Source organism: Chelonia mydas, chromosome 2, assembly GCF_015237465.2.
Source record: "Chelonia mydas isolate rCheMyd1 chromosome 2, rCheMyd1.pri.v2, whole genome shotgun sequence".
NCBI classification, from domain to species: Eukaryota; Metazoa; Chordata; order Testudines; family Cheloniidae; genus Chelonia; species Chelonia mydas.
The window spans coordinates 205,517,791-205,531,149 of NC_057850.1; the positions used below are offsets into that span (position 1 = coordinate 205,517,791).

The window sequence follows — 13,359 nt, forward strand, 5'->3', positions numbered from 1 at the left end:
ATCTCTTTCTTTGCCTTTTTTTTTTTTTGGTTGTTTTTGGCTTTTTTATACTTCTGAAAATCCTGCTGTTGGAGCATTGCTTGCCAAAGTTTAAAACACTTTTTCTTCTCCTTCTCAGCCTCTCAAACTTTCTCATTCTGCCACCAGATCTTACTGGGGACAAAGGTTCTTGCTTCTGTTCACCAAGCGGGCTCTGTGCACTTTCTTGAATTTTGCTTGCAACATGAATCAACCTTTAATTCATATTTTCTCTTAAGCCTTCTAAAGAGATCTCCTCCAACACTTTCATTTTAAACTTCCTGCTAACTTTTTAAGCTTACACCACTTGGTTTTCTGTAGTGCTTTGGACTGTTTTCTTCTAATGTACTAGATGTATCCATAGTCAAGACCCAGCATTCTATGTTGAGTTGCAGTGCTTTTCCCTAGGATGACCTTGGTACACCAAATCATCATATATTCCCTATATTTTAATGCAAGAGGAGTTGATAAACTTGGTAAGTATCAAGACAACTTGACAATTTTCTATAAGTCACTAACTATAATAACCCACTCATAGACTTAATAAGCAAAGCAGCACAAAAACAATTTCTTTCGAACCAGCACCAAAACAATATTTAACTTAATAAAGCTGGCCACTAAGGCCCCAAGCCTACCAAAAATGATGCACCTACTTAATTTTAAGCATGTGCACAATTCTTTGCAAAATCGGGGCTTAAATTCCAAAAATACTACAAGGGGAGGTCAAAGTAAAAAATCTTATCATTCTTTCCCCTGTGCAAGGAACTAGGCTTAAAAAGAGGTTAGCCATATTATTATAGTAGCATAGAAAGGAAAATCACATAAACCCTGCTAAGCACCCTGTGCACACTCAAATAATAAATAAAATAATAATAATAATAATAACAGAAAGAAAGGGGAAAAGCTACCTTCTTCGAATAACACCACTGTTTATAATATACTTTGAATGAGTGAACTTTCTCTGAGCTAGACTCTCAGCTGGTGTCAATGGACTTCAATGGAGCTACTGCAATTGACGCCAGCTGACAATCTGGCACCAGATATTTCCATTTGCAAGTCATTTCTGATTATTTATCAACGCCCCAAACACAGAACAGAGAACTCCACACAGGCTCAGAAGATCTTCTTAAAGAAGGGGAGTCTTTCATATATTCTTTCCCACTATATTCTCTGCTACAGAATACAGACTTGAATTTCATTTTCATACAAGTAAGCAAAAGAAAACAAAGATCTGCTCACCAGCAAATGAGAAAACTACATTCGAAGTCATCCATCCCATCACATAAAACATTCAGACAAGCAGTATGCTGGGTTTACTGCATTATGCAGTACAACCCCCCCTTATCCCAAAAGCTATCAAATAACAATGACCCTTCACTACTTCCACCCTTATAATAGAAAGAGCTCATTTTAAATAAGAGACAACTAATTCAGCCAAAAAAAGGTCTCCTCAACTGAGCATTTACTCTGGAAAAGGTCATAACCTCCCCCTTCCCTCTCTACAAAGAGTTCCTAACCAAACATGAAAATAAAATAAAAAGAGGCAAACTAACTAGCGGTACACTAAATAGAGGGTGTAATACAACAATATATATTTCTGTTTATATGATTCTTAATCAGAAATGAGTCAAATGAGTTTGACAAAGTGCAGGTTCCTCTAAACATCTGAAAGAACAAAGGTTGGCTGAGTATTTCCTGACCTGTGTTAGTGCAGAACAGCACAAATGCCTCCCATTTCTAGAAGCACTGCAAAGCCCCTCTCTCTCTCTCTCTCTCCACTGATTTTTCTCATTGCACACAGTGGTCAATATCTTGATGACCTATTTCTCAGAAGTAAGATTTTCCAAAATTGTACCCTCCAAAACAATGTGAGCACATGGCAACCTACTTTCCCATGCTCCTGAGCAATCAGGTACCTCTTATTAACTACTTTTTGCTCATAAATGCAGATAACATCTCCTGAAGTTATTCCTCATTTCTTGCTCAGTCCTTTCTCAAACAAAATTCCCAATAACTTCAATGACAGTTTTGCCTCAGTAGGACCTGATTTGGCCACACACACACACACATACACACAACCTGAATATATATAGCATGTCATTACCATTAGTCGCTAGGCTTACAACACTGGACCCAATCCTCAGCTTATATAGCCACATTGATTTACATCCTCTGAGAGTCTGTTCCTTAATTCCTAGTAGTGAAATCTTTAGAAATTACCAAATAATAACAACAATTATAAAGAGAAATTGATTGTTTGTTAAAGCCTGGTAGCCTGGATATGCTTTTTGTCAGGTTCAAGCTTCACGATAATATCTCATAATAAGAAAAACCCACAGCAAAGATTACAGTGGAATGGAAATTATCCTATGTGGGGGACAAAAGCATATACAATGTGTTGGCAAGCTTCAGTAGAGAAAAAGCAAACTTGTAGTATTTCAATGGAAGTTGGCCTCTAGCTCCAATTGCACTCTAGAGACTGTGGTTTCACTCCTGAAGACAAAAACAGTGAAAGGGAGCTAGAACAAATGTGCAACTCTCAGCCAGCATATCAGTGGCCAATAATCTAAGCATTGCACCTTAATTTTACTGACAGTGATCGTTTACAGTTCCATTTAGACCACAGAACATAGGGTAGCTAAAGAAAGCACCAGTGAAGAAAATTGTAGATGGAAAATTGTTTCTAACTGTTAACGACCTTCAACAGCAAATAACAGGAGAATGGTAACAAATGTTGATAGAGCTCTCTTCTGTGGGGGATTTTTTTTTTTAATTTTGATTCTTTTCCTAATATTGGAACAGTTTCTCCTAGAAATCTGGACCCACTGGCTCAAAATGTAGCAGAATAAATAGTTTCCATAATTTGGTATTAAAAAGGTTGGTCAAAAATTCTATTTAATATTTTATTAACAAAAATTATGCCCTGACAGTTAGTAAACAATGCCCATTATGCAAAGTGCTATTTGTGTGTACTTTATTTTTTTCCTTTCAGTGGAACATAGTGCTGGATTAACTATTCAGGACTCTTTATCAGGCTTTCGCTATAGCTAAGAACATTTCACTACAATACAGCCCCTCTAATTATCACATTACTTTTCTCAAAAACCAACGCACAAAAGAAAATATGTCCAGTGACAGACAAGTAACATACCTCCTATCAGGACAAAAATATTGCCCTGTGATACTGCAATCTCAGATTATGAATATATTACAATGCACAGTATCTAGAAAAAAATCAGTATGGCAGTACGACAAAAGCTTCATTTTTATTTTCTGTCATTGTATATTAGCTCCTCAAGTGTAGGACCCACTGAACATGAGCCTGAAGATGACCAATAACTTTAAAAATCTATTTATGCTGTACAGATTACATTGGAACAGCCTCTACTTACCCCAAGTCCCCCACAAGGCAACAAGGAAAAGATTTTTTGAGACACGCTGCCTATATGTTAAAGAGAAAAGACAACAATAAGCATAAAACTGAAAAATAATCTTCATTAATTCAATCCTAATTTATTAATCTCTCTCAATAACTAGTCAACTAAAATACAGTTTGCAGTGTTGCTGTAGCCATGCTGGTCCATGCTTGAGAGAGACAAGATGGGGGAGGTAATATCTTTTATTGGACCAACTTCCGTAGGTGAAAGAGACAAGCTTCCAAGCTCCTCAGAGCTCTTTTTCAGGTCTTCCTGCAGAAGAAATCTGTGGCGCTCGAAAGTTGTCTTCTTCACCCACAGAAGTTAAACAAAAATACTATAACTTTAGAGTAACACTGTGATTAGTACTAAAAAGATCAGAATCAGTCTTTGGATTTTGGGGTTAAATTTTGAAACACTAATAAAGCTGTTAAACTGGTTAGGCTGGGATTTCCAAAGGAATGGGGGTTAGGCATGAAACCTCACTGAAAGTCAATGTGAATGCCGGTACTTTTAATGGTCCAGAAAATTATACTATGAGCTCATTTAAAGTGTAATTATATCAGTATTTTAATAGCTTATAATTAACATAGATAACTGTATACTTCAGCAGTACTATATGAATTGATAGCATTACTGTACCAAATGAAACTTAGACAAAGAACATACAGATAATACAGTCTAATGTATTACTTTCCTTAACTTACACAATATGATGACTCACTGGATCCTGCAGTTGTTACTTAGTTTTAAGTCAGTCCTATATTCAGTTTTTACTACCTTTGAACTTAGTTTCAGAGTAGCAGCCGTGTTAGTCTGTATTCGCAAAAAGAAAAGGAGTACTTGTGGTACCTTAGAGACTAACCAATTTATTTGCGCATAAGCTTTCGTGAGATGAAGTGAGCTCTAGCTCACGAAAGCTTATGCTCAAATAAATGTGTTAGTCTCTAAGGTGCCACAAGTACTCCTTTTCTTTTTTTGAACTTAGTGTTTGACTTATTGAGGACTATGTTAAAACTAGGTAAGAATTTTAGAATTTGACCCATTCACTGTTGTAGTATGTAATTTGGCTCTAGGCAAATCTTTCCAGGGCAGTTGTGGAAGAGAACATAGATTTCCCCCACTGTACCACTGAATTAGTTTTGTAACTTCAACACAGAGGGAATGCTAGATGGTGGATCAATTCAAGCTGCCTAGGAAGTAGCAATCCATTGCTGAGGAAGAGGCAAAGGCTAGAGTTACTTGTGTTTAACCAGTATAAATGAAGTGTATAATGAAGATTATAAACTATAGTCTTTCAGCACTGAGAGACCAGATTGGAAAGTTGGAAGAAAGTACCTTAGTCTGATAGTAAAATCCAAGACACACTGAATTTGCAGCTATTTCTAATCAGCAGAACAGGGCATATTGATCAATTAACATAGGGTGAAAATCATACAGGTAAAGAGGGACTAAACAAAGCCATCTGCACCAATTTAAGAGCTCCCATGTGACTATGCAAGGGGATTGCACATGCAGTAGCTGTACAGAATATTCTCTTACAGTATGCCATAGAGGGATGATTACCCCAGATATACCAGGGTAGGTAGATGCTCTGGGGCATGCAAGAAAGGGGATATGGAAGGGGGTCATCAGGTCACTTGCAATGCAGATCCAGTGGCTGAAGTGGATGGCACTTTTTCACATTTTTCTGAGGAGATGATGGAAAAGTCTGGGAAAGGGCACTAAAATACATAATTAAAAATAACAGGTTTGAGGTGCGGTCAAAGTATTAGGAGGGGGTGACTAAAGTTTCATGTGAGATAAAGGATGATATTTTGAAAACATTGTATAACTAGAATTTTTTTCAAGAAATCCAGTGGCTAACTGATGGAACGTAAGAGAGGAAAGATGAATTCCCAGATATCTTAATCCTAGATGCATATAGGAATTGTCACGAAAAGAGAGCAGATGGTGAAGCAAGATGTAGAAATCCATCAACAGACAGTATTCAACACTGAAGTATTGACACAGGGGAAAATATGTACAAAGACTTTTCAACACATCAAGAAATTTACCAGAAACACTCATTCCCTATTGCACAATTGTCAGAGAAGCAGATAGCAAAGTGATAACAGAACAGGAAAAACATCAAGATCTCTTTGAAAGAACAGTATGAAAAGGTTTTGCTTAGAGGGAATAGGACGGTCACCTAATGATCCTCATTGCAATGAAAGAACCTCCAGCTTTGTTGACAAAACAAAAAGACACACCAAAAAAAGCAACCCCAAACCAGCAGTAAAAATGTTCAAAATGAGACAATTCAAGAGGTCCTAATGATATTTGGAAAGATTCAGAAGTACTTGGCAAATGCCTACTGCTTGATTTTTCACAAAATGTACCAAAGAAAAAAAAAGGATTTGAATATACCAGATAAGGTGGAAGGAGAGTGAAAATTTCACAATAAGTTCTTCAGTCTTGCATCAGGACAGGTCTTGTAAGATTGAGAGCCAAACACTTGAAGAAAATGACCATCAGGAGAAGATCTGAGGGATATGGTGTTTCAGCGGCCTACTCCATTAGTCACGGATACAATATAGAGCACAAATAAAGGAATATTAAAATAGGAGAATCACAAAGATTCCCTTTTCTGATATGTAAGACCACAAAGGAAAGGATTCTCTGATGAACTCTCATATAAAGGAAACTGTTTGGAGGAGAGGGTTATGATGCAAAGTTAAGCGCCAGGTCAACAATCCACATGGATGCTGTAGTCTGTGTGAGTGATTCACAATGCAGGATTGAGGCTTTGGTGAGCAAAAGAAGAGGCAGCAGCAAAACATGACTTTGTGGAAAGATGGACAATCTAGTAATACTGTATGAAAGCTTGCAGAACACAAGGGAGGTTTGGGGACCTGAACTGTTTTCCAATATCAACCCTCAGATTGAAGAGGGTATTGCTAAGTGATCACATAGGAATGCACAAAAATTGTAACATACTTACATATGCTGTCTAAATGTATGTTTTTGTTCCACTTAAAATGAAGCATATGAGCTGACAGCAAATTTTTCACATTTACAAATTTGTGGTAATTGGAAACTTTACTTTTTTAGAAACATTTTCATAATGACGGCAGGAGAGAAAAAATTCACACTGAACTTGCGGGATCTACATGGAAATGACTGGTTGTTCTGCATGTTAAAAGAGGTTTGAAATGGTGTTTCCTGTCACATTAAACCATAACATAATATGACACATTATCTCCTGTATTAATTTGCATCACATCAAGATGTAATGCAACATGCCATGTTGTTTAACACACTGTAGTGAAACATGAGTAATCAAAAGCTTAACGTCTGAATAGTGCAAAGTTACATAATTTCTAAAAAAGTTACACAAATTGTAAAATGGTCATTTGTAATAACTGAACTCTTAGGCCTGATTCAGAAAAAATGTAACCACGTGGATAAATCCATCCCTCTTCAGGAAAGCACTTAAGCACCTGCTTAACTATAACCGTGTGCTTAAATCCCATTGATTTATCAGGACTTAAGTATGTGGCTAAGCACCCTTTTTGAAGATAGATGTTTTCCTGAATCAGGGATTTAATATGTAATTTGTAAAACACGCACTTAATTAGCTAGTACTCCATTTCTCATGCTAGATTTACCCCATCTCCTGTAAGTCACTTTTAACAGTAGTGCCCTAAGCGGTATCTTTTTTTATTTTTAAGCTACAGAGAAAGGTTTGGATATTTCTGAATATGAAACAGTTTAATGCCATATAAATCTGTTGTTTCCACCAGGCCTACGGTCTGCGGTGTTCCACTGAAAAGTGGCTACTGTGCATGACTGTGTGAACGGTCGATGAGGGTGGGGAACAAAGGAGTGTATGATTTTGTCAAGCATCATCTTTCCTTCGAGTTAGCACATGAAGCCAAATGGTAGAGCTAGTCAAAAATATTTCAACAGAACAGTTTTCTGTCAAAAAAATGCAGTTTTGTTGAAATTGAAATGCTTTGCAGGAACTTATTGATTTCATGAAATTTTCAATGGGAAATATTTCACGTAGACTTTATAATCTCAATTTATTTTGCTTTGACATTTATATATTAATTCATTATATTACATTACATTAAGGCTTGGAAGGCGTACATTTTTATCAGTGAATGTTAATAAGCACTGATTTACACTGTATCACACAAATCAATGAAAAAATATTTCCATCAATAATAATTGATATTTACAGCTAGGTAAAGTAAGAAAAACGATGATTGAGAATTTATTAGAATTTGATTTAAGGATATTTACTTTGTATATTTTGACGTGATGATGACAATTTGTGTTTTAACAGTAATAAAGCTTTAACATTTTTAATCTCAACATGTACTGACATTAAATAATTATTGTCTGACCCACATTGTGTGACTTTCCCCATAATTTCCCGCAACTCTGAAAATTTAAATCAATAAAAATAAAGAAGCTTAAAAATAAACACTATTATCCCTCAAAATTATAAAAAAAATTCAAATTCTGCCAAAACTAATTACATATAATGTTTAATATTGTGTGTATATAACATATTACAATTAATACAGTACAAAAGTCAAAACAAAACTGATCAAAATGATAAAGTCTCAATGAAATATTTCAAATCTTCAGTGGTCTAGAAGTGATTTTTTTTTTGGAATTTTTGTTTTGTATGAAATTTCAAAATTTTCAATTTTATTCCAATTTGGACCAATTTTTTTTCCTAAAAGTCAAAATTTCCATTATCACAAATTCCAGTTCTTGACCAGCTGAACCAAATTGTTGTGTAGTTTTTTATTTTTGATATCCCATAGACCTGGCCTAATAAAAATATAAACATTCATAAAAAAGATCATTGTGTTTTTCTTTATCTATTCTAGTGCCTCACTGCAGAAGCAGTTTATCATTATACCTGAAGAAAGTATTAGCATCACCATTTCCATACCAAAATAACTATTCTATTTTAATGTAGTTGTAGAAATAGTTATAATGAATCTCTGGGGGAAAAAAAGCTTTTGAGGGGAAGGGCATGTTATAAATATAAAGCTCCATGTCTTATACTGGGTGAAATAATAGTAGCTAAGAACTCTAAAGTGTAGAGTGCAACATTCACTATTGTAGGTTTGTCAAGATACTTTGCCTTGTGCACTACCTATCTGAGATTAGAATCTAACCCTACCGTTCCTAAAATTAAAGTATATGCTCAGCACTGACCATGCATCCGAATATAATTCTTGAGACACATCAGTGCTGATAGCTTGTTTTTATTTTTACATATCCATTAAAACCATTTAAAACTTTAAATATGATTTTATGTTACTCAAAGATACTATACACTGCATACTGCACAATTACACAAAGTTCAATTATCAGCAAAATCTGATGAATGGTATCTATATTCAACCCGACCGAAATAAAGATTAAAATAAATAAAATGAATGAGAACAGCAGAAGAACAGTTTTGACAAGCAAGTGTATTTTTAACTCTTATTTTTAGATCAAGGACATAAAGAAATAGAAGATCTATTGCATTCCAAATTTCCATAGTTACTGACTTCTGGCGGAAATGACTTAAAGGGTTAATATTAAAATGATGTAAAAGCAAATGTGGAGAAACTTCCATTGTTGTTTTCCAGCCAGTGCATTTTACTAACGTATATTGGCTTCCACTGTAACATTCTCATTTCACTTAGCAATGCATTTGGAAAAAGTGAATTTTTGTCACACTGCTTGCCAAGTATTTTAAACTGACACCAGCTATGACTAATGACAGTGCTGGAATGTGCTGTTCTCAATAGAATAGAGGCCTGTACAGACCTAGGAGTTTCCTGGGGTCCAGCTTCTGTCTGTTCAGGGGGCTGGTGCCATATAGCAGTGAATGATGTTCAGAGTGAACCAGCTGTATTTCCTCCAGACTGGCTTTTCGACCTCGAATTCGCTGAAAGAAAACAGCAGAGGCCTACAATATTCCACTGACAATATTTAGGGGGGGAAAGTAAAGGTCCAAAATAACATTTAGTATGATTAATAATGGGTTGAAATTGCGTCATGCAGGAATGTGACACTGATTTGTTTATTAAAGTATAGTAGATGAAAAACAAATGCATGTGTGGTTTATCACAAATGCTGTGCTTGAGTCTTAACTTATAGTTGGCAAGATACAGTATTTCACATAACAAAAAATAGAAGTCTCTCTCTGTCTCTTTCTTACAAGCCAATAAGTGTTAGAAAACAAATATAAATGTGTTTTCTATAGCACCCAATCCACTTTGAATATCTGTGTATTAAAGAAAACAGTGTATTCACACCTGGCAGCCACAGATGAATTTTGAAATAAAGATCACTGTGTTTTTCTAGGGCCACTATTACTTACCACAGTATCAATTTATTCTTCTAGAAAGGAAAATATAAAAGTCATACATTTAAAGGAAGCTAAAAGTACTTTTTTTCTTGAATTTAGGGTTGGTCTCCATAGAGTTTCATTCTGCCAGACTCAGATTCATTTGCTGCCTCTTTTTTATTTGTATTGCTTCCTTGCATATTGTAACTGGAGTTTGGCCCTTTAAATACTTACCCAGCTGTTACCCTTCCCGTACAGCTATGTTAAACTTCAAGGACTATTCTTCTAGCTCCATTAAAGTACAGTCAGTTAAAAAAACTGTAAAAATGACACTTGCTTACTCAACAGAGCTGCTCCCTGTGTGTATTTAGTTATATTTGCTTACTACAGTGACATAAATAAGCATTTACTACTTTCTTCTCCTGTTAGTACTGCACACAGTTGATACAGCTACAGCAGAGTGAAATGGATTTTATTCTCGTTCATGCATAATCAGCAGCAAGTTCTGATCACAATATCTTTATTACTGTAGAAGCAGAAAGAAAACAGCTCAACTTAAAAATCCCCGGTTTTATTTGCAGTGTTGACATTTGGAAACAGCATGGGTCAAATCCTCAGCTGGTGCACACTGTCATAACTCAGGCGGAGGATCTACATCCATCAAATATGTTCTGTATGTAAGTAAATAGATATGAAATTTACTGAGGGACAATACACATGTAACCCCCATGCTATTTTCATGGAGTCATTTTTCAAAGTATGTTTTTCCACGCTTTGGATGACTCTTCTTTTGGATAATTTCCATTTCGGAACTTTTTCTTTTCCTGGAGGTAAATTTCTAGCACTCAGTATTATATAACCACCCCCCACCCCACACATTGCAAAACACTAAACTCTTCTCTTCACCAGGGCACAAATGCAACAATTACATATATTTAGTGTCCTACCAAATTCACGGCCATGAAAAACGTGTGACAGACTGTGAAATCTGGTCTCCCTGTGAAATCTGTATAGTATAGGATAAAAGTACACAAAAGTTCAGATTTCACGGGGGAGACCAGCGTTTCTCAAACTGGGGTCCCAACCCAAAAGAGGATCATACAGGGTGTTGCAAGGTTATTGTAGTGGGGTTGCAGTATTGCCACCCTTACTTCTGTGCTGTTTTAAGAGCTAGGAGGCTGGAGAGCAGTGGCTGCTGGCCAGGCGCCAAACTCTGAAGGCAGCACCGGGCCAGCAGCAGTGCAGAAATAAAGATGGCAATACCATCCCATGCCTTCTTCTGGCAATACCATCCCACCCTTACTTCTGTGCTGCTGCCTTCAGCATTGAGTCAGGACCCCTACAGTTACAACACCATGAAATTTCAGATTTAAATATCTGAAATCATGAAATTTACAATTTTTAAAATCCTATGACCATGAAATTGACCAAACTGGACCATGAATTGGGTAGGGCCCTACATATATTTGAAGAGAGCAAGTTTTGAGGGAAAAGAGGTGTCTAGGGTGGTCCAACCAGACTGGGCATAATTTATACTAAGTTAAGCAGAGGCAAATTTTTCTGAATAATCAGAAAAATATCCCTAAAAACTAGATCTAGGGGACTGTGGAATAGTCTCCCAAAGGAAATGGTGGAAATCCTATTTGGTGCATAATTTAAAACTAGACTGGACACAGCAATGGAAAATAAAATTTAGGGAACAATCCATGGACTAAATGACATCAGCTCTTTTTTCATCTCCAAGTTCTCCAGGCCTCTCCAGTCTCACGTGAGACTTTGTAGAAGCACCTTCACATCCTTTTGACACACTGTTCTACAATCCAAATCAGCACATTATGTTTCTGCGTGGAGTCAATGGTAAAAATATTTTTTCTTCACAAGCGTGGTGACTGGTAAGATTTGTCCATTCATCCATTCTCTCTAAAAATTGTATATATTTCAATCAATTGTTTCACAACATATGTACACAATTCTCTACAGAGATAGGGAGGGAAGGATAGTTCTTAGGTCAGCTAAAAATGTTTTATAATCAGATAGATAAACAGATGTGGTGTCCATGTTTTATCAGAATGAGTTGGAATGGCTGCATTAGTCACAAGTGGCAAAAGCCCAAGTGCAATAAGCGGGTCATCTCAACTAGCTGCCCATATACCATTTACACTGCATGTTCATACACTTAGATCACATAGAGGGCTTGTCCACATGCCCATTCAGTTTGCAGCAAGTCTGGGTATAAATCCACCCCACATCAGTCTGCCATGCAACAACTGTCCAAGTGAATACTGCTGCCACACACTAACGGTTCCTTAGGGCATGTCTACACTGACCGGTAGATCGGCACTGCTGCAATCGATGCAGCGAGTGTTGATTTAGCGGATTTAGTGAAGACACACTAAATCAATGGGACAGCAATCTCCCATCGATCTGAGTACTCCACCTCCCTGAGAAACGTAAGGGAAGTCGCTGGGAGACATTCTCCCGTCGACACAGCTCAGTGTAGCCACCGCGGTAAGTGCATCTAACTACGTCGACTTCAGTTATGTTATTCATGTAACCGAAGTTGCGTAAGTTAGATCTATTTACCATAGTACTTTAGACTAGCCCCTAATGCACTTTGATCTACTTCACTTTGAAATGGGACTAGACCACAGTGCACTAAAGAACTGTTAGTGAGTGTCAGAAGATTCCACATAGTTAATGTGCGGCAAGCTAGTGCAGGGTAGATTTATACCCCAGCTTGCTGCTAACTAAATGTTCATGTAGACAAGCCCACAGATTACAGAAAAACTATTTTAGAAATATTTAAGAGGGTTAGGTTTTTTTTTTTAACTGCTATTAATTGTTATAACCTTTTTCCTGTAAAGCCAATTTCTATAGTACCAAAACTCCAACTACTCAGGACTCAGGTCAGAATAATGTCAAGTTTTTGAGATCCAATATGTCAAGACCTACCAGGGTTATATAAGTAAATGCTGTAACCCCATTATAAAATTTGGAGTCTCAGTTTTTCCAATGGTGCAAAGTTCCTGTTTTAAGTCCGCATAGGCCACAAGATGTCAGACAGCATAATATAGGCATTTCTGTATCTTTAAGTATACACAAATATAATTTATTTGTTGGGGGATAAACAGAGAGATGTGAACTGCTTTATCTGTGTCCCCTAATACTTTCAAGGTCTGAAATATGGCCAATGTAATATCTTAATTAGTTCTGATTGGCCCTGAAGGTATCTCAACCTTTAGTAAAATACAGTAAAAGACATAAAATCATGATAAAGTACACTTTTGTTAAGGAATTAGCAATAATGTAGCAGAACAGATGGATTGCATTGGTTTTGTATTATGGAGAACTTGAAAGGGCTCATTTTGGGGTAGATCCACAGCAAGGGCAAACTTCTCTTCTCTGAACTCCACAATATTCTGCTTCCCCATCATGGCTGGTTCCCTCACTGACATCAGCTTGGAGGTATGCATATGTCAAGGGAGTAGAATATTGAAGTTGGGTAATGGGAAATGTCCACCCTAGAATCAGCCAGCTATACCTGCCAGAATTGGAGGGGCCTACATCTTCTCCATT

At 36.6% G+C, this 13,359-nt stretch overlaps 1 protein-coding gene across 1 annotated transcript in view; it reads right to left on the bottom strand.

The window, feature by feature from the left end:
- HDAC9 (histone deacetylase 9) overlaps window positions 1–13,359 on the bottom strand; it is a 686,372-nt gene that overhangs the window by 156,007 nt on the left and 517,006 nt on the right. The window contains exons 16-17 of the mRNA XM_043541099.1: window positions 9,261–9,381; window positions 3,411–3,460 (exon numbers count right to left, since the gene is read on the bottom strand). Of these exons, the coding sequence (XP_043397034.1) occupies window positions 3,411–3,460; window positions 9,261–9,381 (171 nt within the window). The remainder of the gene's footprint in view (window positions 1–3,410; window positions 3,461–9,260; window positions 9,382–13,359) is intronic.